The 25,122-nt window shown below is 43.2% G+C and overlaps 1 protein-coding gene and 1 long non-coding RNA gene across 6 annotated transcripts in view; one reads left to right on the top strand and one right to left on the bottom strand.

Annotated features, from left to right (window-relative positions):
• Window positions 1–25,122, bottom strand: part of LOC134505800 (uncharacterized) — a 219,818-nt gene that overhangs the window by 112,317 nt on the left and 82,379 nt on the right. The gene's annotated exons all lie outside the window — the stretch shown is intronic.
• Window positions 9,936–25,122, top strand: part of SFSWAP (splicing factor SWAP) — a 78,024-nt gene continuing 62,837 nt past the window's right edge. Inside the window, exons 1-7 of one of the 5 annotated variants that reach the window (XM_063315779.1) lie at window positions 9,936–10,354; window positions 14,421–14,590; window positions 15,179–15,313; window positions 19,242–19,330; window positions 21,799–22,024; window positions 23,123–23,229; window positions 24,753–24,885. In XM_063315779.1, coding sequence (XP_063171849.1) covers window positions 10,056–10,354; window positions 14,421–14,590; window positions 15,179–15,313; window positions 19,242–19,330; window positions 21,799–22,024; window positions 23,123–23,229; window positions 24,753–24,885 — 1,159 coding nt within the window. In that variant the 5' untranslated portion in view covers window positions 9,936–10,055. Of the gene's footprint in view, window positions 10,355–12,570; window positions 14,044–14,420; window positions 14,591–15,178; window positions 15,314–19,241; window positions 19,331–21,798; window positions 22,025–23,122; window positions 23,230–24,752; window positions 24,886–25,122 lie in introns of those variants that run through there. The other 4 variants (XM_063315781.1, XM_063315778.1, XM_063315777.1 and 1 more) reach the window with 4 other exon arrangements.

Below are 25,122 nucleotides of genomic sequence, written 5' to 3'. Positions count from 1 at the left end.
TTTGCTACTGCTTTAAAGAGAGCGACAGGAAAAATATGGTCATCCCGTTTTCTAAGAACATTTAGGAAAACTGCTTTCTTAGCAAATTCCTACCTGGGTGACAGCTTTCTGCTTTAGATAATATTTTCTTTTCTTTTGCTCCAAGGTCTCCTCAAAGGGAGAAACAGTGAGTTGAAGCCTGATCACATAGTCATATATCTGAGCAAAAGCCTTCAAGAAAACCAAAGGAGACAATTAGAACCTGATCCAATTCTGCAGCTCCGTATTCCAGGTAACCATCCAAAAGTCCATTGGATGATTGTCAGTCTAAGCACAATTTTAACAATCCCCAGTTTCCCAAAGAGGCTACTTCTTAACAGATGAAGTTTCATTCTTGGTCAAGCCTGGTTCACATTGGTCTGTTATTAGCTTTAAAGACCTGTGAAATGTGTTGAACAAGATCCTGGAAGAGACAGGCTGTACAGGACTCTAAATATCCCAAGAGTATAATCTGAATTGGGACACGGTGGTGCTGCGGGTTAAACCGCTGAGCTGCTGAGCTTGCTGATCGGAAGGTCAGCAGTTCAAATCCGCATGACGGGGTGAGCTCCCGTTGCTGGTCCCAGCTCCTGCCAACCTAGCCATTCGAAAACATGCAAATGTGAGTAGATTAATAGGTACCGCTTCAGCGGGCAGGTAACGGCGTTCCATGTAGTCATGCTGGCCACATGACCACGGAAGTGTCTACGGACAAACGCCGGCTCTTCAGCTTGAAACGGAGATGAGCACCGCCCCCTAGAGTCAGACACGACTGGACTTAATGTCAAGGGAAACCTTTACCTTTACCTAAAATCTGAATTAAGAATAACAAAGTATTGGGAAAGCTGTCTTCTCTCATTAAGGACCGCCTGGCACATATTACATGAGATGCTACACTATTGCTGAAACGCAAATTTCTGAAGAACACCATGGTCTTGTTCTTGTTATTTCTTGATGAAGAAAAACAAATGATAGATTTGTTCTGTACTGGTATGGAAAAACATACCTCTGAAAGTCAAAGTTCATTTCAAAGTGCACAATCCCCTGTGCATTTAGAAAGGTGATTAAAAAATGGGGAATTCTCCCATTCCTAGCTTCACGCAAGAAACCCAAAGCTTGTCCACATCAGAGTAAGCCCCTGTGCCTTAAGAAGCATTTTTCATTCAGTGCAAAAGATAACCCTCCTGTAAAATGGATGAGTGTTGGGCAGTGCTCTCAAAATGATGGATGATCACTGGTTGCTGTGTGATTAAGGCCTGCTGATAGATACAGTGGGATCAGCTACCATGAAGCATGTTGGGAATTGTACTCTAACATATCTTGCAGACTTGGAGACTTTCACCATCTTTTTTGCAGCTTTCAGGACTTCAGCACCGACCCCAATTTCTTGATCTCAGTTCACCTTGACCTATTTTTCTCTCTCTTGATGCTTTGGGAAGCACTCAGTGGCTGGACTTAGATGCCATTCTGATTCCCCACAATGCCCTGGAGTAATGCTATACTGGCAGTTAATAAAGATGGTAGCTAGTTCCAGCTGCTGAGGCTGCCCAGAGATAAAAGAAACCTACCCCTGTTGAAGATGGTTTACCCAAAGATCATTCAGACTGGAATTAGCTATATTCTCAAGGAAGCCTATTGGGGAACATTAGACAACTCAAGACATTGAGCTGCAGAGAAAGATATATCTGAGGATGCTGAAAAATCATATTGAGCTATTCAACGGAACGGCACTTTGCTGTTTCACATTGGCTGAAAGATGAGCCTAGGAGATTGCAATATGCAGCCTTTGAAATCAGAGATGAGAAAATGCCAATGAGAGGGTGCTGAGTGGGTCAAATGATATTAAAGGACAGGACATCAATCAAAGATCAGGGTGAGAGGAAAGGAAAGGAAAGGAAAGGAAAGGAAAGGAAAGGAAAGGAAAGGAAGCAACATCAGCGAAATTAGGTTTTTTTACCCACCCCCTCCAACGGATGATGAAATTTCCAGTGGATGAATGAGATCTAATATCTCTGTTTGGGCTCAAAAAGACAATCTCTTCTTTCTTGCAGGTTGATCCACAAGCCAATGCAACTGAGGTGCAGGCTGATGTCTTGATTTAACGCCTCTCAGATACTCTAAACTAAAATGCATAACCAAGTAAGTTTCAGACATAAAGTTGGATGAACAAGTGCAAAAGAGCCATGGAAACTCACTTGAACACCCAGGGGGAATTAGGACCCATTTTGAGTTCAAGCAGAAGCACCAGGGGTCTGGATTTTGAAAAGAGCCAAAGTATTAGATTTACAACAAATGAATGGGAAGGTCTTCCCTGCCAGTGCCCATCATAAAATTCTGAATTTATTTTTTTTTGGGGGGGGGGGGCAGAGACACAGATCAATCAATGTCATATCTTTATTGCTTTTCTATAGAGAAGGGGAAGGACCCTTAGGTAACATGCTGGACTATACAGTTAGCACATTTAATTTTAATAACGCTAAAATAAGATTTTCATTTCCCTTAGATATGTCCCCTCCTCTGCCAGGAGAAACTTATTAAAACTTAATGTGGCAGCATTGCCCACAATTCTTGCATGCCAGGTTTTTGTGTACCCCTGCAGAAGAAGAGATCACACCAGACATAGCCAGATGCACCCATTCCCTAGTAACAAGGAATTGGACACAAATTCTTTTGTTACAGTTGTTCAGTAGATGAAAGCTTTTATGGAAGCCACCCGCCCACCCACTGCTCATCTCCCCTCCCTCTTAAGCCAAAGGGAAAAAAGTCTAATTGTAGATGCACAGAAGCTGGGTGGCTGGCAGTAGCTCACCCATGTTCCTTTGCTGTTTTGAGAAATGTGTGCAGACTCATCAATGTTTAATTAAATGGTTCCCTAGAGCAGTGTTAAGTGAAACATTTTCTTTTTTGCTTTGCAGTGTAAGAAGTCAAGGCCTGGACAGTTTGTGGGAACTCCAGTTTCATGGCGAGCTTTCTTCACTCCTCTTCGACCTTCTTGGCTGCTTCTCTGGAAAAGCACCCCAGTGTCTTCCCGTTGGAACCGAACTCAAAGGCCAGGGAGGCTACATCTTGTCAGAAACATTACAGTGCACTGAAAGGGAGGTGCCTTCACCCCCTGGAATCAGACATAATTTTGGCTGCTTTGGAAATGCAAGAAGCCAGCACGAGATGTATGAGAAATGCCCCCTTTTTAAAAAAAGCAATCGGTTTTCTGTCCAACCTCGTGGGTTAGCGCTTCCTTCGCCTTCATTTACTTATTTATGTATTTATTTATTTTTATCAAATTTATACAGCCACCCGTCTCACAAGAAATGACTCTGGGCAGCGTACAGCAAAAAATATAAAACAATGAGCATGGTCGTGCCACCTTGCTTGGGGTGGGAGGGGGGATAGCCGTTCATGGAGGTGGTTGGCTCCGAGAAGAACTTTACCTGCCATCTTGGATTTTAAATTTTATATTTCTGTATTGTTCTATTTATACTTATATTCATATTCATATTCATATAGAGTTATACTCATATAGATTCTGCATTAGTTTAGTGATGCTGTTTTACGGTCTGTAAACCGCCCAGAGTCCTACATGAGACGGGCGGTAAAAAAATACGACAAATAAATAAATAAATAAATAAATAAATAGATGTCAAACAGGGTCATATTAAAAGGCTTTAAAAAAACACCAGAAGAGATTAGATCAGCAAGGGAGCCATCTCAAGATCTCGCCGATGCCTTGAGAACCCCGGGCCTGATGACATAGCCAGGTCTTGAGGGAATCCTGGAAAATAAGGAGGGATGGAGCTGACCTCAGTTTGGAGGGGGGCGGGAATGTTCCATACGATGGGCGCTACAGCAGAGAAGGCCCACCTCCTCAGGCCTGCCAAGCGTAGTTCCCTGACAGGCAGGACCCACACCATGCCTTTCTTGCCAGATCTGATGGGACGAGCAGATGTAATCGAGGAGAGGTGGTCCCTCAGATAACCCGGTCCCATGCCATCAAGGGCTTTAAAAGTAAAAACCAGCACCCTGAATTGGACCCAGAAGCAGACTGGCAGCCAATGCAGCCTGCAGAGCAGAGGCGTAACATGTGCTGTTCTAGAAGGACACATAACTGCCCGTGCCACTGCAGTCCACACCAGCTGAAGCTTCCAGATACTCTCCAAGGGCAGCCCCACATAGAGCGCATTACAGTAATCCAACCGGGAGGTGAGCAGGGCATGAGTGACTGTGAGCAGAGCCTGGTGCACAACACAAAGCTGTGCAAAGGCCCTGGAAGCACCCTTCTTTCCTTTTCCCACCACGTCCTAAAAGAGAGGAGACATTTGACCCTTACGGTTTTTCCTCTCTGATGGCCCTGGTGAATTGGAGGATTTGGAGAGCGATGCTTGTTAGCCACTCTGAACAATTAACCTGATGAAAATACATTTGAAGATGCCTTTTCTCCATTTGCCTCATAATGATTTCTGGCCATGGACCCTGCAGACTTTGGGGGCAGGGGAAGCGCAGTAGCCATTAGTCACTTGTCAAAAACCTTGCCAAGCAAATATAGCACAACGGAGAAAATATATCTCCTGCTTTGACTTCAGCGTTCATTTCCATCACCCTCTCTCCTCTGCCACATGGAAGATCTCTCTTATTATTCTGTCCTCCCCCCAAACAAATAAAAATGGAGAAGATCAACAGCTGGCATGCCACCAAAACACAGCCCAGCTACCCGTTCTCCTAAATACTCATTTCCCATTGTCATTTTTCCAACATGATAATGAGACATTCAATGGAATTTGTTTGGTCTGACTGTTGCAAAGCTCTTGAAAATCTACCAGCGGGGAAGGATGGTGACAGTAAAAATACAGAAATAAAAGCAGAGAATGAAGGGGAAATGTTAGTTTCCAATTATTTTTTTTTAAAAGGGAAAACAAATCTCAGCAGAATGCAGCATCCAGGCTGTATCTGGAACTCTTCTCTAAGCTGCCATTGAGCAACTGATTCATCTATACCAGTGTTTCTCAACCTTGGGAACTTTTAAGATGTGTGGACTTCAACTCCCAGAATTCTCCAGACAGCCATGTTGTTTGCCTGTTGATGGCTGACTTGACTGAGTGCCAAGCTTCCAGGAATTCCCTAGCATTTTTTGAATTATTATTATTATTATTATTATTATTATTATTATTATTATTATTATTATTATTATTATTATTATTATTCCCTTCCTACTAGGTCAGCACACTAGCCATACTATCTTTGAGATATGGTCAGTGAATAGAAACAGTTTGGTTTACTGTACCACAGGGTCCTGACTGAGTCTTCTCCCTGTCACCACTCAGGGTCAATTCAGCTTGCTGCGAATGTTTTCTTACAAGGGCCCTTTCAGCAATTCATATGTAAGGTGTGTGTGTGGGGGGGGAATCTCATAGGTTTGATAGTGAATGTAGTTTATATGTATATGGTGGGGGGTACCTTTTACCATCACAGAAGCATCAGAAATGGCAACACACTGTTAAAGGAGCGGGCATCTAGTGGGGGGATTATGTGTTCCCCACAACTTGAGACTAGAGGTGGACCCATCTAGATTGCAGCCTGCTCTCCAAGGTCCTGAAGGCAATTTAAGACTCAATTCTTGTTCACTGTTCCAGCAGAAAACGAGTTCAATCTTAAACTGGTATTTTGGGACACTCATAGTAGTAAGAGATGTCCAGCCTGGCTTCTATACATCTCAAAAGACCCGGGGACATTTTGGAGATGAAGATGTCACCAATGGGTTTTGCCCGAAAGAAAGCTCTGCCAGCCAGCTCACACCCTATGGAAGCTGCAGATTGTTTTTCTTTGTGCAGGCTACTTCAAGTTTTCTGCTTGTGTTACTAGAACATTGGTGGCTCAGCTGAAGGAACACCCATCTGAGTCGATGGTGCAGACCGCAGAGCCTTAAATCTGAAAACCAGATTTACTCATTAGATCAGCAGCTGACATTCTTATTTTGTTTACACTACTTCTTTGAAATTTAATTCTTGAATGGCCTCATGCTCTGTTAGACGGGATGGTCTCCACTTGAAAATATCACCTCCCCAATGCAAGCTGGGATTAAAGGAAAGCAGGAGAGATGGGATGCTATCCATCAGGAGTTAGCACTATTAGGCCTACAGATGAACAGGAACATAATACATCGTTTTTCCATGTGGAAAAATGTTGTATCTTGAATTAATTCCACTACTTTTCCCTTGAAAGTTACATCAACATGTATGAACCAGCAATTTATACATTTCTTCAATTATTTTCTCTCCTTCCTTCCTTCCTTTTCTTTTTCTTTCTCTCCATCTCCCACCCTTCTTTCCTTCTATTTCTCCCTCCTTCCCCTCCGTCCCTCCCTCCTCCCTTCTTTCTTCTCCTTTTTTTTAGGGAGTGCCTTCCTTCCTTCCTCCTTCCCTCCCTCTTCCCAGAAAAGAAAGAACCACCATCGTTAACCTGGTAAAATTCTAACCTGGTTACCTGCACAGGTGATCTATGATCTATGAAATAATAATGGAAACAGGACAACTCTGCTCTTTTATGGTCTGGCCAAATGACATTTACAAAACAGACAAGAATTATATTATTTGGTCAGTTAATTAGTTAGTTGAGTAACTGCTTGGAGCTGAAGTCTCTGGAGAGATATATTGGGCCCCGTAGCGTATGCCATGGACTCACTTTCCTTAATGAATGGAAGGAAAATTGTTTTATTGTTCAGGAGCTGTTATTCTTAATGGATATGAGAGACAGGCTAGAAATGCACTACTCCCAAGGTAGGATTGATTCTTAACAGCTGGCAATGCCAAGCATCTGGGAGAAGATTTAATTTGGAACCACGTTAGGAGTGCACCCTTGTGCTTTCCCCCATATTAGTGAATGGATGGCTTACATTTTGATGAGGGGCACGCAGATCTATGAATGTACGCAATCAGGCCAATAGCAGAGGACAGCAAACTCAAACATATTAGAGTAGTGAATTCATTAGGAAACCAGTGGTTATTGATAAATATATGTACTGGTCTAAGACTGCAATAAACTATTGATAGATTGATAAGTATAAAATATAAGGTAGATTTTTTTTCTCTGTTTTCCTTCTTAGTTGGTATTCATTCATTCATTCATTCATTCATTCATTCATTCATTCATTCATTCATTCTTAGTTTGTGGTTTGAGTTTCCTTCGGGTTGTCTCTCCTTTTTCTTAAGATTAAGGATTGTTTTGTCAATTGCCATTCATGAAAGGTGGACAACACTCACGACAAAATATTACTTTGTGGGTATACGTGCGCATACCAACGCACAGGGAGAGAGTTTATGTCTCAGCTCAACAGAGTTCAAAACAATGCTCCTTTGCTTGATTTCTGAAAACCAAAATACTCAGTATAAAATGGGGGGGGGGGCTGGCATGAAGTTCAAACGTTTCCATAGCAACTGCAATCATAAGAGCTAAAAGACAAAACTCAAACTCAAACTGGGAGGGCAGGGGGCGGTATAATTATGAAACAAATGTTTTCTGCTTTTATTTATACAGAAACAATGTCTCTGGCGCTCAATTCATTTCCCAGAAAGGAACCCTGAAGAAAAGATTGCCAGTAAATTCAGCAGAAACACTCAATAGCATATTTTTGCATTTTTCTTTTTTCTAGAAAGTTCGTACATTTTCATTTGCAAGCCCTTACAAACACAAGGGTTTTCACAAGGGTTTATCAGTTTTAGAAGAAATACAACCAGAATGTTCCCTAGAGACGAAGATGACTAGGCTTAGACTGTCATACTTTGGGCACATCATCAGGAAAGACCAATCACTTGAAAAGGACATCATGTTTGGTTAAGTCGAGGGCCAGTGGAAAAGAGGAAGGCCTTCAAGGCGATGGATTGATACAATTACTGCAACAATGGATGCAAACATTGGAACAGTCAGGCACATGGTGCAAGGCCGAACAGCATTTCGTTCTGTCATACATAGGGTCACCATGAGTCATAAATGACTCAACAGCAACTAACAACAACAACAACAACAACAACAACACAAACACAAGGAGGATTGTCATTAGCCGGTGTCTTTTATCGTTCTTTTTATATGCATGCTTCAGGCATTAGGCCTTGTTAAGCACCTGGAGTTATTTGATTGAGATGGGCAGCCATCTAGATTTGCAGAATGAATGAATGAGCAGCAGCACATTAGGTCAGACAGTGGGTAACTTCTAAACTCCTAAAAAACACTTCTGAATGTTTCAAAAATTGTTTTATGGTTGTTTTGTATGCCGCCCAGAGTCACACTGCGTGAGATGGGCAGCCATATAAATATGACTATTTATTTATTAGGAACTGAAGAGCTTCATGTTTCTTCTTAACAGATTTAGCTGACCCCACCTTATCGTAATGATTTTTGGGGGAGGGGAGAACTAAAACTGGGAGCAACAAAGGCATAGGTGTAGGCTTTCACAGCTGGTATTTCTTGGACAGTGTTGAGCTTCAGGGCTGGATGACCATGGCCTAGACAGCAGATTTCCTAACCTTTCGCCGGGAACTATGGCTGGCATCGTGCTACCTTGCCTCTGAAGATGCCAGCCACAGTTTTTTTGTTTGTTTATTTATTAATCAAATTTATCACCACCCATCTCCCCCCGAGGAGGGACTCTGGGCGGTTTACAATAAAACATAATTAAAAATGCCATATAAAACTATAAATATAATACATAATAAAATATAAATCTGGTGGGAACCTGATGGCTAAAAGTTCTCTATAAACCTGCAGTAAAACAGGGCCACTCTAGGGAGCTAGCCATCCCCAGAAGTGACTATTCTCCCTCTTGCTCCAGGCTTGGTGACAAAACCAGGTCTTTAATTGTTTTCTGAAGTCCAGAAGGGAGAGGGGCAACCTCACTTCCGGGGGAAGGATGTTCCAGCTGCCGGCGAAGCATCAGGAAATCTGCTGTCTAGACCATGGCCACCCAACCCTGAAGCTCAAGACTGTCCAATGATACGGAGAGCATTGGATTGATCGTTGCAAAGCCCTAATTAGTTGGCTCCCCACAGATCTGGTGAAACAGAATTTCTACGCTGAGTAATTCTCTTTCAGGAGAGGCAAATTTCGCTCTATCCACTTACCTAGGTTTTTTGGGGAGGCGTTTTTGGGGGTTGTGTTTTTATTCCAGACTAAGCAGCTGCACCCAAATTTAACCTTTCCTTAAAGAAATGGGCTAATGAGGCCAGAACAGTCTCTCTCTCTGTACAGGGAAGTTCAAGAGCCAGACCAAGAAAAATAAATAATAAAACCATTTAAAATAATTAAGTTAAGTAAGTCTAAAGGACAGCTTTCTGAAATAAAGAACTGCCCTTGGTAATAAAGGATGTGTGGTCACTGTAGGTATTTCTCCCCCCACCCTTTTCTAAACAGGCTTCACCGGTTGGATTTCTGCCTGAAATGCAAAATTTAATGGCAGAGGGGCCTCAGTTAGGAACTCATGCAGCAGTACCGCTGCCTCTCACTCATAAAGCCCATAGAACCATTTAATCACTGCTGCCATAAATATCATAATACACACAATCTACAACTCTAAAACAGGTTGCAAGATCTTTGCTGCTGTTGCTCCTCCCCCTCCCATCCCTGAAGCCCCGCCCCTTTCGTTCCCTCGGCCCTCTCCGGTCTTCCCATTCGGGGTGAGACTTTCGCCCGCCGCGTACTTTTTAAACCCTAATTTACATTTCCATCTTCGGCTTAAAAATAAAGAAGGAAATAACCCGTTCGCCTCGCCCTTCGGCAAAGAGCCGAAACGCGCTTTCCTGTCTTTTTTGAAAAAGAACTCAGCTCGTGACGAATCGGCCGAGCTGCCTTTCGGCGGCCGCGGGCCGCGAAGAACTTCCGGGCGTTCCCCTCCTGGGCCGGAAGTGGGGGCCGCCATTTTGTTGCGGGGATGGCGGCGTCGAGGAGGCCGGAGCGGCGTCTGCCGGGCGAGGGGTCGCGGTGAGGCGGACGCCGGGGCGCCTCCTTCCCCTCCTCCTCCTCCTCCTCCTCTTCGCGAGCGGCGACTTCTTCGCGCCATGTACGCCGGGCGGCCGAGCGCGGCGGAGGCCGCGGCGGCGCCTCCGCCGCGGACGATCCTGTCGGTGGGCGCCGTGGGAGCGCTCCCGGCGGCGGCCTCGCCTGGGGGCCCAAGCGGCGGCGGCGGCGGCGGCGGCGGCGAAGGTGGGAGCGGTGGCGGGGTCGGCGGCGGCCGCGTGGAGCTGCTGGTCTTCGGCTACGCCTGCAAGCTGTTCCGCGACGACGAGAAGGCGCTGCAGCAGGAGCAAGGCCGCCACCTCATCCCCTGGATGGGCGACGCCTCCATCATGATCGATAGGTCGGTGCAAAGCAACCCCCGCCCGACTATCGCTGCGCTCGTTGTGGTTATTCTGATGATCCTCAGCCTCGTGATTGCCATGGGGGTTCTCGGGGCGGGGGCGGGGGGGGCGCTGTCGGCGATCCTCTGCCAAGCAGGACGCGGGAGAGCGGGGCCGAGGCGACGACAGGCGGCCGGCGAAAGGGGGCGTTAAGCCAGCCTTCCTATCCCTGCCGCCGCCTCCCTGGGCTGGACTACAACCCCCCCCCCTGCCCGGCATCCCTGGCTGCTTTCGGATATGCTGGACTACAACTCCCATCCCTGCCCAGCATCCCTGGCTGCTTTCGGATATGCTGGACTACAACTCCCATCCCTGCCCAGCATCCCTGGCTGCTTTCGGATATGCTGGACTACAATTCCCGTCCCTGCCCAGCATCCTTTGCTGCTTTGCGATATGCTGGACTACAATTCCATCTAGTTGTGCAGAGTTATAAATCCCATAACCTCTAGGTAACCTACTCAGCATCCGCAATACTGGATGCAAATTCCCGTCGTCCGCTTCCGCCTCGCTGGTGATCTCTGTACGTGCTGGACAACATCTGTCCCGTTAGTCCAGCGCCTACAGAGAGGACACCGGGTTGGAGATGGCTGGCAGAAACCCACCACTCCAACAGGGTGTTTTGAAGCCGGTTGTTTCCGCCCAACTGGAGACAACCGCGTTAGTTTGTTGAGAAGGCAGAGGGAGTTCCCAAGATTATCGGTGAAATAATACTTGTTTTAAGTACTAGGTGGTTCTGCTTCTCTAGCAATTTCTTATTGGACATCGTGCTCTGTTTTTGAGTAAACAAGAATCTGATTATATAGCAGATGATTACTTCAGCAGTTGGAAAGTCTGTACTGCCAAGTTCTTGGTCAATAGGGAATCCATTTGCCGCCATTTGGTTGTAATGCCAGTACATAAATATGACATCGCGTGACCTTTAAAAATCCTTATTGGAGGGTGTGAAGTGCTAACTTACCTTTCAGCAGGTTTTTTTTTTTTAAAAATCTGCAAATGTAACTTCTGAGTACCTTTCTGAAATCAAATGTGTCGGAGTGTATCCTGTTTCACTACCTTCAGCTTACCTAGGATTGGTAGCGTTGTGGCAGTCGACGCCTGGGTAGGGAAGGCTCCCCCAGAGGCTTCTGTTTTGTGTGTGCACGTGTGTTTTATTTGGTTTTGTAAAGCAGCTTTCGAAGGAACAAACTTATTTTTAAAATGTGCGCTTTTAATATTCAGTTTGCCCACTAAAGCAAATCCTTCACATATTTAACAGAGTGGTTTTAGACCATGAAATCTGCCCGTCTTTAAGGTGATGCTGGATTGGTCTTTGATGGAATAGACCAGCGTGGCCACTCTTCTGCAGTTGGTTGTGATACGGCTCCTAGATTAGCTATATAAAAGAGAGAATAGCTTCCCTTGAATTCTGCATATTGAGCTACTCACGAAGCCACAGCACATTTTTTTAAAAAAAAACCACAACATCCGTAGAGTTTCCTTTTGTATGCGACAAAGCCAGCTTTGGAAATCTAGAAACCTCCTAGTTTCTACCTCCTCACCTCCCCATGTTCTCTTCCTCCCTGGCAGAGGATTGCTGTGTGTTTATATCCCCTCCGCCTTGGAGGAGCGGGTCCTATACAAACGGGTTGGAATACTCTCTTTTCAAACCAAACTCTTTGATGACTTCTGTAGGAATGGAAGGAAGACTAGTTGTGTCTCTGAATGTTTATCTGGGAAAGAACATGTTCTCTGGGTGGTAGAGTTAATCCTGGGATCTGTTACGCATTATGACTTTTTGGCTGTGCCATTTTTTTCCTGCCAGAGTTTCCAGTAAGACGTAAGGATGCAGTCCAAGGTTAATGGCTTGTACAACTGAATCCCGCATTCTCATTCTTTCCCTATCCCACCCCGATTCGCTAATGACTCTGTTTTGTTCATTTCATTTTTGTCTTCAGAGTAGCATAGTAGCAATCTTTGCGACAGCCATGAAAGCCACGGACAGGAAGGTGAAGCTTTAAAGCCGCCCAGGGAGCTTCATGTTTGGCAACTAGAACCTCTCTTTCCGAATTCCTAATGTTCTAATTTACTTAGTGCACTGGTGCTGCTTTTAGTACGATGGAGGTTGTTGCATGTGTTGGTGAACCCTGTACTTCTACAGCTTCTGGCAAAATTCTTGATTTTCATTGACTGGTTAGATAGTTGTTCCAACGGTTTAGTTTAACAGAATTTTGTAGCTTCGTGGAACCTCGTTTTATTACCACAAAACGGCACAGCATTTAGGTAATGGCTTCTGTAATGTTGTTATGCTCGGCAACTCTTACTATTTAAAGCCAAAACTGACAAGTGATTGTTGGTTGGGTGTGATTTCGTTGTTCTGGAAGATCTCAGGGCTTAGCTATTGGCATTTTAGTGGAAGTCCTGATAGCCCATGGGACTGAAATGGCATTGTTTTTAGCACAGTTCCCACAGTGTAGTGCAAGGAGAGTCTGAAGGCTTTGGTTTGAAAAGGGGCATGTGGCATATTGTAAGAGCCTGCTCCTTCCATTTCTGCTTTACACAAGCTTTGTAAGTCTGCAAGGTTCCAGTTCCCAAACCAAACTCATTAATGATGATTTTTGGTGAAACCTTAAAATGAATTTTCTTTCAGCGTTCAAAACCAAAACCTACTCTTGGTGACACGTGGCAGATGTCTTGTTTTAGGGTATATGGCCATGTTTTGTTACTTTCTGGAATCAAATTGAAAGGTAAATTAAAAATGGATTTGGTAATTCAGCTCCATGCGCACGAGACAAAACAGTATATATCAGCCAGTGTTCTTCCACAATTTCTTGTGGGGAAGGATTATAAGGCAGTTAGCTGAACTTAATTAACTGTGAAAATGGTAGGAGCAAGCTGTACATATGCTCATGATCTTTTATTAATTTACATTTGTAAATTAAGGAGGTTTGATAGACTTGGTCACTATAGAGAACTGGCTCTAAATTATTTATTGATAATCAACTTTCCGTTTTTTGTTTTGTTTTTGACCTTGCTCTCCCCTGAATTGTTTGCTTTTGAGGAAGTAATAATGGCACTGGGATGGTTACATCTTAGAGAAAGATGCTTTTTTATTCACAGGCTGTTTTTTTTTAATAACAGTCTTCTATTTACATTGGTTCTCATCTAATGAGCCTTTTAACCAAACTTCATATTCAGTATTCCTCTCAGAACGGTGGGATGTACCGTGTGCTCCTGTCTACTCATTTTTCCTGGTCACAAAGAAAATAGTTTTAAGCCTTCGCCTAATCCTCTTTTAATTACCAGCCTGGCACAGATTATGTGGAAATTATTAGCCCGTACAATAATTAAGCTGCTTACACAATTACAATTACAAAAAGTGACCAGATTAATTGCACATCCAAAATAAATTACGGGTCCAAAGTTCAGTGGCTTTGCAAGCATTTTCTGCAGAGAACCTCCTTAAATTGCACCTGTGTTACTGTTCCTATGTATGTGTGTCTCTCTATCACATAACCCAGCACTTCTTTCCTCAGCCACATAGCTAGGGGCCGAGCCTAGCCATGCTTTTACCTCCAATGGATGCAAGTTTCTTTGGTGAAGATTTCTCCTGAGAGTTCAAGACTAGCAGAAAGAAGCGAGGAAATTGCGACCGTTTGGTTCTTACGGATAGGTATTTATGTATTTGGGTTTGTGTAAATGTAAGTAATTTGCCTTTGCAGAAAAGAAATCTCTCTATTATAGATGTGTATGTATGTCGGCAAGGGTGTTGAACAGTTGAACCATAAACGGTAAGGAGGTGAAGCAACTGGTTCCTCTTTAGCCGTTTAGATATTCTGCCTTTAACTGTAATCAGCAGTCCCTAAGGGGGAACCGAGGTTTGGCTTCTGTGTTTGTTAAAGGAAGTGGGTGAGAAGTGTTTAGTCAGATTAATGTGTCCTTCATTTAATTCAGTAGATTGTTCTTTTCCAATACTTGTGGTAAGTATTTGTATAGTGGCAGAAAGCAAAGCCCGAAGTTCCTTCGCTGATCATGTTTTTCCTGTTGCAGGTATGATGGGCGTGGCCACCTGCATGACCTTTCTGAGTACGATGCCGAATATTCGACTTGGAACAGAGATTACCAATTGTCAGAAGAGGAGGGCAGAATAGAAGCCCTCTGTGATGAAGAGAGGTATTTAGCCTTGCGTACGGACTTGCTTGAGGAAGAGGCAAGGCAAGGTATTATTTAAGGACAATTTCCTGAGATAGCACACATTTAATTGAAAACTGTTTTTTGAAAAGTCTGTATAACTTAAAAAAAAAAAAAAAAAACGTTCCCACTCGTTATATACTCACTCTTTCTGATATTATTTTGACAGTACCCAGTGGATTCGAAAAACAAGCGTCTTTGCGTGTCTGAGGACCCCAGGATAGTTTATATGTAGAGCCACCCAGAATTGCCCAAGTTTTGGGGGCAGGCTGAGAATTGAGACACTTTTAACTGTCCTTCTTTAACAGTATTGTATCATCGAAAAGTTCATGTCTTCTTCTTTGGTTTGGGTAGAATGACTTTAATGCTTATCTCAGCAGGAGAAATAAAACGCAAGATCATCAAAAAAAAACAAAAACCCACATCTCTTCTGCCCTTTTTGTTATTGGCAGAAATGTCAATGTCAGCACATGACCTGTGTGGTGAACTTGCTGTAATGTTTGTGCTTGAATGCTAGGATTAATTATGTCTTGTTCTTTTTAAAAGAAATTTAGCTGTACTTAAAAATTCCCCCACCCCCTTTTTTATTTTAATTGCACTTTGCATTTTTATTCAAGAGGAAGAATATAAGAGGCTGAGCGAAGCTTTGGCTGAAGATGGGTCCTATAATGCAGTGGGATTTACCTACAGTAGCGATTATTATGATCCTTCAGAACCCACTGAAGAAGAGGAACAGCCTTCAAAGGCAAAAGGTAAGGGAATTCTGTGAACTGAGAAAAAAAAAATTCTTTATACCTCTGGGAAAAAATCGTCTTGGGTGGCCTATGATCTTCTAGTTTCATTGATGGAAGGCATTGAGTACGGCATTGAGTTTATGTGCACCGATAGGTGTACATAAAACAATTATCTCTTGCATGGCTTTCTGTGATCTTGTTTTTAGAGTCCTAAAGGGATGAAGCAGCATAAGACACCTGCAGTGCCTTGTATTGTGATCCTAGTGTTTTTTTTTCCTGTCCCCTGATCGGTTCCATAGTTGACTACCATTTTGTTACAGGAAAACACTGAAAGCATAATGTTTGCCCTAAAATAGGCTTGGCTCTATTAACAACCGGGTTCCCCTCAAGACTCCTGGTCTGAATTGTGGCCCCTGATCTCCTTGGGATTCCTCTAGTTCAGTGGATTTTGTGAAGGCTTCAACTGAAAGGATCAAAGCAACTCACAGGGTTAATTAAGTACAGTGTATTTGGTTTAGGGTGATTGGCCTAAAACACATAACTGTGGTGAGTTTTGTTTAAAGTTTTTTTTTTTCCTGATGGTCCTTTAGATAACTACCAACCTGGGCAGCTTAAAAACCGCATTAGGCAAATTAATGCCGGACGAGGTACTCTTTGTCCGCTAAGCAGTATGGTGTATATTGCACGTACCTGCACCACCACACACCCAAGTACCCTTATGCAGCCAGACATGATTGCAGTGCCTCATTGTGCATTCTCTGCCTCAGCATCCCTCAAGTAATTGCTGGGAAGTGTGTTTGTTCAGAGCCAGCCAAACTAAAATTGTTCTTGTGACAGGTACGTTGTCACCAACAGATGTACTGTCACAAATGGTTCTGAATGTTTACTTCTGCACGTTTGAGATGGATGTTGTCCTTTTTAGAGGCTGAAAGAGTTTCTTTGTGTTAAGTAACCTGCAGCGGATACGGGAGTAAATAAAATCAAGCTGGCTTGATCTTTTTTAAAACGACGGAAGTAAAAACTGGCGGAGTTTTTAAATGTTGATAAAAGAACTCCGAGCAGCTAACAGCAACCTTGCAGAGCAGAAGCATGGACCGAAAAAGAGAACTTGCACATCAAGCTTGATTACGTTCAGAAATAAATTAAGTCTTCCCACAGCAGTTAGATGAAGAAAAGTAGAGGTAGCTTGCTTTATTCAGCAGATCTGGATAGAGGTAGGTTTATGGTAGAAAGATACTTCATCACTGATTCTTTGTAGGCACTTTTTATGTGGAATAGAAAGTCTGTGTGCAAGCAAGATGTTAGAGGATAAGGCCTGCATTATGCAGTCCTCCTGCCTGCAAGTCTGCCCATGAGGTAAAGATGGAGACTGTGAAATCTCCCAGACTCGAGGAGGAGGAGGAAGAGGAAATCAGGTGACCCATGTGACTTCCCCCAAGCACAGTAGAGACACCCAGACAAACCCTCTTATTATGCTCGTGAGACAATGCTGAGTTGACCCCTGATAATTCCAACAAAAACTCCCTAATTCCCTTCAGTTCTTTTTAAGCAAACGTTTTTAAGATTCTCTGAAATATTCCTACTCCTTGTTCGAAATACTTGGGCATGCTTTCCCACCTTTCTTAATTGAGTCATGCAGGTTGCCTGATAGATAGTAGAAGGTTTCATCATGCAGAAGTATTTTCAATTAATTTCTGCTACCAAATAGCTGGTGTTGCTCATTGCTTTCCTACGCAATGTAACAGGCACAACTTGGTTAAAAAAAATAATAATAAAAATGGCGCCACCAGTTACCTATGCATAGTCACAGTACAAGGAACATCAGGAGACTGTCGTGTTTGATGAAGAGTTTCATGTTACGCTTCTTGCTGGATTGTCGGTAAATTAAAGTTTAATGACGATCCATTTCCTCGGGCAGTTCAAGTGGCCCAAATTCAGCTTGAGAATAGGGAGAATGGGTAAAGTGGTGGCTATTTCCTTACATAGTTAACGTGTGATGTTCTCCTCTGCCCATTGCTCGTTGAGAAACTGAAAATGCTTTTAAGATTTGTAACGGGCTTAACTGTTGCGTCAAGTCATACGAGTTTTCCGTGCCGCTGAAGAGAAGCGACGCTCTTAGGGCAGATCATTAAAGCAAGTCCCCTGCAGGGAGCTTAGCTGTCTATGAGTGTCTCCCAAAACATGTTTTCTTTCCAGTGACCGTGGAAGTAGAAAACCAGCATTGCAGGAAATGTTTAAAAATAAATGGGAAAAAATAGACAGTTGTTAAATCCCTTTGCCTGCTACATGGTTTGTCGTCCCTGCAGGTTTGGGCTAAGAGAAAGACAGTACTGTGTGGTATTCTCCTCTCTGTGCGGCTGTCTTAATCACAGTTTGAGCCCACTGGTTTTATGCGCCGTAGGCATTAGCATGAGCTGGACGTGGCAGTTGTTGAGAGCCGTCAGGACTCGCTTTGTATGGGAGAAGTGAATCTGACACATACCCTCTGTGCATGTTCAGAGATGCGTGCATGCACGAACTGCTTGTTTTGAATCTCAGTCTTGTCTTCCCTTCTCTGTAATTGAATTACAATTATAAGATTGCTATCCCTGATTCAGTGGGCATGCCATTAATAATTAACCACTGTGGGAATTTGCAAAACGGAATTTACAAGTGCACTGATTCTGTGATAGATCAGAGGGTTGTATGGTGCTCTGTCGGGTATTCGATGAGGACAGATCCTTGAGAGCATCTCCCCTTGATATCCATCTCAATTTTCCCTCTGTCCTTTTGATGTTGTATCAGCCAACTCTGGAGAAACTTAGAAGAGGTAGAAGTTAGAAGTTCGGATAGGGCTTTGCATATTTCCTTTATTCCCAATTGCTGCATGCTGCTGCTGCTGTTTAAAAATCAAATGCAGGAAAATACTTGAATTGAAGATTAAGAGAGCTCATTTAGCAATGCACTATATCAAGTGGATATTTATTATTTATTTATTTTTCAGATTCATGTGGCCGCCCACCTCACAAAGCAAGCCAGTCTTGGATATAGTATACCTTTAACAGAACTCAATGAATCGGTTCATTTATAGAGTTACTGTATCCACATAACATGTAAAACAAGGTTTAGGTAGTGCCCTAACATCCCCCATCAGAATTCTGTACAAAATGGCCAAATTTAGGCAGTGTGATGTCAGCCATTTTTCCAGAATTTGGGATAATTTCTGGATGGAAAAGAGAATGCTGCCAACCTTAAAAAAAAGACAAGCTGAAAAGTGTTGCCCGTTCTAAGTGAAGAGGCTGAGTTTTAGCTACCGATTCCTAAGACTAGTTTCACTGGTACCAGGGAACAGATATTAATTGTTGTCCCAGTAAGCCCCACAGTTACCAATGTGAATTAATCTAGGAAGTACCAATTACCTTAAAAACCAGAAGGTGGTTATATAGATATTTGCATAAAGGATTGACCTTCTTGACAGCGAGAAAGGAAAAGCCCGCAGTCTGATTGTTGCAATCAAGATTGATGGGAGTTTCTCCATGCTACCTCGATCCTTCTAATAGCTCTTGACCGGCATGTATGCTTCAAGGGCACATCTCTTAATTGGCTCTGATTGTGTAAGCTGTGTTCATGGGTATGTCACTCAGGTGCAACTTGTATTGAACATCTGCAACAAGCATAGACTTTGCTGTGATGGATTAAGACTCAAGTCTGCAATGTGTCTTGATCTCCTAGACAGTAGTTACACATTCAGGTTAGCAAGACATGTTTTGAGCTGTTTCTCAGCAGAGGCAGACTAACCAAATCAACAGAGGTGATGAAACAAAATTGGCACTGAAATATAGCATGGAAGTATGCAGGTGGAAAAACAGACTGCCAGAAAGCACTAGTAAAACTTACATTATGCTTTGTTTATATTTGGTTTACAAGAGCCGTTTTGAGTGATGGTGTGTCATCTTCTAATTTATAGTTGCTGCTACCAAGGCAGAAAGCATTGAAGAAAACGAAGAACCGTTTATTGCCCCTTTGGGATTGAATGTACCTTCTGATGTGGAACTGGTGAGTGTGTTTTTAATATATATCAACACCGTGTAATATCTACGGCATCTTTTGTTCTGTAATTGTGAGTAATGCAAGTAGTAAATCTTGGTCGTCACCAGTTTGGAAAATCAATTCTGAAAGCTTCCTGGAAACGGTATCACAGTTCATGTTGCTTGGAATTGCATTAATTGAGAGGGGCAGATTTACACTATAGTCCTGTTCATAGTTTACCTGGGAGTAAACCAGGAGTAAACCACTTCTGAGCAGAGATTCCCAGACTGAGCTGTTGAACATTCAGCACTGTGTTGGATACCGCTGATGCGCTGTAAAATGATGTTTGGCCTACTGCAGGCCGTCACTATAATAATACTCCGATGAGCAGAACCCATAATCTTTTGGGGAAGCTGTCTGACAGTTCTCCGTAAGATTTACCACCCTGGATTTGTTTTCCCAGTTTGGCTTCTCCAAGTTGAATCATTCTGTTGTAATGCATATTTTATTAACTGGATCAACTAGTTTCTCCTGATTCAGACAGGCAGCAAAATAATGCTGCATTTCAGACGTTGTTCTAGCACCTTCCCAGTCCACCATCTGCAAAGTAATTTAGAATGAAAGAAGAGATGTGTTCGGAGGCCTGAGCCCTTTTTAGGATTAAACCATATCAAATGCAGGTACCAGTCCTCCTCTTGCGACTTGCATTTTGCAATTTCAGGCCCTGCACAAACATTAATCAAAACCCTTTGATACGGGGAAGGCAACTCAATATCTTTAAATTCTGAAAGCGGGTTACGTTCCACAGGAAGGGCATGGAAGGACTCCTTAGGTCTCTAGAATTCTTGCAGATATCCAGTGAAAGGAAATCCTGTAGAGAGCTACTGTAGCCCTTCTCTGTTTTTAGTTTTTTTTTTTCCCCTCCCACTCCCCCTGGTGTGCAGAATTCATTTTCTTAGCATTACTGCACCTCTGTTTATGATTAGAGGCATTTGTTATCCCTTTATTAGCAAGTCATGGCTATCCACACAAGATTACTTAGGACAGTGTTCTAGTAGCATCAGAATTATTTGCCCCTTAATCTTGTCACAAAAGGAAGGGTCTATCTTTGGTAGGCTTCAGATATTTGAAAAAGGAGGCGTAGACTTGATCTACCCCGTATGCGTGGCTCCGTGTTCCTTTCCTTAAATATCGCTCCCTTGTTGCCTTTGGAATTAACTGCACGATTTGGTGCTTTGCGTAAGAAATCTGTGAAGCTGTTGCAGAATCCACATCCCACTGGGTAAGTGACAGCATGCAGCAGGTTCATTTTGCCATCTAATTTTAGTAACAGTGTGTCTGCTTAAAATGGCCAGTGTGATGCGGCAGATAAGGTGGTGGACTAGGACAGGTTCAGTCTGTGTTCAGTTGTGGAAGCGTGTCAGGTGACTTGGGCAAGTCACTTTCTCTTGACCAAACCTTCCTTACAGGATGGACAGAGAGAAAAACTGGAGAAAGCACGTTACGTTGCTTGGATCTCTTCGAGAAAATACGGGGTAGAAATCTGTTTAATAAATAGTGCTTTTCCTAGAATGTTCTGTGCAGTTAAGGGGAACAGAACTGACAGTGTGGACTACCAAACAGAAACAGCACACAGAGTGTTTCTCTAAAAGCCTTAAATGATGTATTTCTCACTGATTTGACTGGGGAAAAAAATGAAAAACAGTATTTATTGTTGACCGAAAGAAACAGTATTTCATTTAGACAGAGTTCTTGTTGATAAATGCTTAGCATGAAAGAGTCACACTGCCTTTTTGGGTGTATTTTCTGCCCCAACATTGCATTTCAGCAATGATGGGAAGTGGGGGGGGGTTTCAAGAGCCCTAACAAAGGGGTTTGGGACTGCAGGTTGCCAATCCATATCCCAGGTTGTAGCTGCACCTATGTTGAAGAAGAATAAAACTGTAATGTGGGTGACTTGCGGTGAACTTAGAAAACTGAAAGGGGTGAGAAAATGGGGCTTCTTTACTTCAGAGCTTTTTGCAGTTCTAATGGCCACATTTTCCATCTTGATTTGCAATCATGAGATCCAGGAGCTTCTTCAAAGTTTTTCTCCATGGCTTGCAACTCATTGGATGAGCACGGTTCACAAGCTACGCGTTATGGTTTCCCACTTTTATTGTTGCAATTCCAGGCAGATGGAAGATTTTATGGCTTTCTGCTAATCCACAGTAGAGCTGTATTTGATTTTGGCATCATAAGGTCTAAATTAAACCCTGCATTTGTCTTACCAATTTGTTTTAGAAGCTCTGCATTGCCCTGTGTAATCGCAGTTAGGGAATATAAAGATGCACTGCCTATTTTCTTTGCGTGGTAAAGCTCTCAAAGAGCAGGCATTTTGCTTCCAATTTTAAGATAATTTGCCACGGTGGGAGCAAGGGGAAGGGGAGGGCTAAATTGAAAGAAGAACTGTATCTGTAAAAGATGAACATAATTTTTCCCCCTTTTTGCCGTAGCCCCCAACAGCCAAAATGCACGCCATCATAGAACGGACTGCCAATTTTGTTTGCAAGCAAGGAGCTCAGTTTGAGATTATGCTGAAAGCAAAACAAGCTCGAAACTCTCAGTTTGATTTCCTGCGATTTGATCACTACCTCAATCCTTACTACAAATTTATTCAGAAAGCTATGAAGGAAGGGCGCTATGCTACATCTTCGGAAAAGAAAAAAGAGGAGGAAAAAAGTAAGTGATCATTTTTTGAAGAACGGCATCAGGCAGGAAGCAGCTGTTAGCATGTGTGTTCCTGTCTAAATCACTTCAACCTCTGACAGTTGAGAGAGCTGTTCCCTAATATCTGCTGCAGATGTTTTTAAGTAGTTTCCAAAGGCTGTAGAGCTTGCTGGGAGATGATTAGAAGTTTAAATGCTTTGGAATGATGGCCTCCTGGGGCTTAACCCAACTTTCAGCAGCGTTTAGCAAAATTCCTTCTTAAATCCATTTTAAAAAGAGCTGAAATTTTATACAGGTCCTCGCTTAATGACCACAATTGAGACTGGAATTTTGGTTGCTAAGCGAAGTGGTCATTAAGCGATTCAGACCCAATTTTACGACCCTTTTTGCAGTGGTCATTAAGCGGATCACACGGTTCCCCATTGATTTTGCTTGCCAGAAGCCAGCCAGGCAGGTGAAAAATGGCAATCGCATGACCACATGATGCTGCAATGGTCATAAATGTGAACTGGTTGCCAAGGGCCCAAATGGTGACTGTGAGGACGCTGCGACAGTTGTAAGCGTGAGCAGCAGTTGTAAGTCATTTTTTTAGCACCATCGTTAGTCTGAACCATCACTAAATGAATGGTCATTAAGTGAGGACTGCCTGTACTTGCATTTACGTGGCTTTGCCCCCTTGACATGGGTCTCCTAAAAACACAACAGTAGCTTTGAGAAAACATTGGGCTTAATGTTCCGGGCAGAAAATGTTGCTGAAGATGTTCTTTGCGTTACTAAAATAACTCTGACATGCAGTTAGAGAGGAAATTTTAGGAAGACAGAATTCCCAGCGTTCCAGTGCAAACTGGACGCAGTACAGGGGTGATCTTGTGCAAGAAGTCTAGCTGCCCTTCAAGGCAGCATCCTTTGCAGCTTCCACCAGTATTCTGAAAATTACATTATAAATAATAGCTGCTTTTTAATGTAAGTCGGCACGTGTGGAAGCCTCTGTCCTGCCCTTCAGGTAAGGGGAAGGCTTCAGCCAGCAAGCAGTGGGGCGCTCCAGAAGCCTGGCCCTCCCAGAATACCGTAACTAAATAAAGCCGCATCATTCCATTCTTTACTTGACAGGTGCAACGAACACTGACGACGAAGATGACGACGACGATGGAGAAAATTATCTGCATCCAAGCCTCTTTGCTTCTAAAAAGCGGAGCAGACTGGAGGAGCTCATGAAGGTATGCAGCCAGTTGAAACTTTTTAAAATAACATCCGTTTTCTTGAAGCAGAAGGCTTCAGTCCCTGAGTTTTAAAGTGCTGTTGTGTTTGTGAGCTTTCTATACAACAGTTTCCCTCCCCCCCCCACTTTTTCTTTCCCTTTGCTTTGACAGGCCCTTATTCCAGGTTACTGATGGTAGATAATGCCCTCTTTAGTTTTCCACACCATTTGGGCTAGGGCTTTTTCCTCTTGCTCACAGCAAAGACCTTTGAAATCTCCCTTATTCCACCTGTTTTTTGGTGGTAGCTGTTTTTGCTTAAGTTTTGCCTTGATGGCGTTTCAGTGGAACTTGAAAACTTCCTGATTTTAAATAAAGATTAAAAAAAAACTAATACAAACTCTGTGTGTGTGTGTGAGAGAGAGAGAGAGAGAGAGAGAGTTTTTTTTAAAAAAAAATCCATACAATTGTGTCCAACTCTCGGAGACTGCCTGGACAAGTCCCTGCAGTTTTCTTGGCAAGGTCTTTTCAGCAGTGGCTTGCCATTGCCTCCTTCCTAGGGCTGAGAGAAAGGGACTGGCCTACTTTGAGCTTAAGGCAGGACTGGAACTCACGGTCTCTCAGTTTCTAGCCTGATATCTTAACCACTATACAAAACTGGCGCATGCGCACGCTCTCTATGAATAAAAAATAAATAAATGTATTTTCCCGCACTTTTTCTTTTTCTTCATTTATTTATTTAGTTTGTGTTGGTTTTTTTAATCTTCGTAACTGTAAACTTTAGTAAAACTAGTAGAAAACCTCCTGAGTTTGAAGCCTTTTAGGAATGGGCCCATTTCAAAGGCAGGCCGCTTCCCCAGTCTCTGCACGGTTTCTTTCAGGGACAGGACTATTCAGTGTTTTGGGATAAAGCAGGGATAAAGGTGTTTTGAGCTTTTATCCCTCCTAGTAATCCTATCTCCAGCAAGCCGTTTGAATCGCCCAGGCCTATGTGGTTGAAGACTTGTGCAGCCTTTCTCTACCACAGAGATGATCACTCAACGTTGGGAAATCCGTGGGAGGGAGTCCAGCCACTAGAATGTCACTTGAGCTGCCCCAGCAAGGGCTCAATAGTTACGGACACTACTTGAGAGAAGCATATATTGGGACCGTAACAAACAACTGTGTTACTTCCTTCAGGGCACGAACACGTGCGGTCACTAGGACTGTTCATTTCGTAGCCAGGGCTGTCCAGCTGAGCACACCTTTTACAGGACACGTTGGGGTGGCATGCAAAGGTGACGGATTCACCTGAACATATATTGCTTTTGTGTTTTATTGATCATCTTATTATAAGCCCCTGCATTACCTCGCACTCTTTCATCTTACTCTTTTATCTCTGTTTCACCTTACTGTATTTTACCTTACTTTAACTCACTTTAGTCTATTTTATCTTATCTGCCTTACGTCGTTGTATTTTACTGTGGCTGATGCCCAGTTTTTTGATGTGGTCAGTTGGCTAATCAATAAAGTCATCCTAATACTACTTGTGTTGCCCCTTGCAGCCTCTGAAGGTGGTGGATCCCGATCACCCATTGGCAGCCCTTGTTCGGAGAGCCCAAGCTGACAACTTGGCTGCCCCTCAGACGGGCGAGGGGGCGACAGCACAGTCATCTCAAGTGGAATATTCTTCGGATCGTAAGTACATGGTTGATAAGAGAATTAAGCGGGTCAGAAGGTTGCTGCTTATTAATGGGCTCAAAGAGGCAATAGGGATATTATTGGGTAGCCTTAAGCAGATTTGCTTCTTTTCAACTCGATTGCTTGTGCGGTTACCATCTTTTCAGTCACACATTTAGACACTCCGAACACATCTCAGTTTCAGGAAAGGAAGTAGAATTCTGCTGTTTGCCATCGATCCGCAGCTCAGAGCTG

The sequence above is a fragment of the Candoia aspera genome, chromosome 15 (assembly GCF_035149785.1).
Source record: "Candoia aspera isolate rCanAsp1 chromosome 15, rCanAsp1.hap2, whole genome shotgun sequence".
In the NCBI taxonomy this organism is placed as follows: Eukaryota; Metazoa; Chordata; class Lepidosauria; order Squamata; family Boidae; genus Candoia; species Candoia aspera.
The sequence above is the reverse complement of the archived record's forward strand: the minus strand, read 5'-3'. Positions and strand labels throughout refer to the sequence as shown.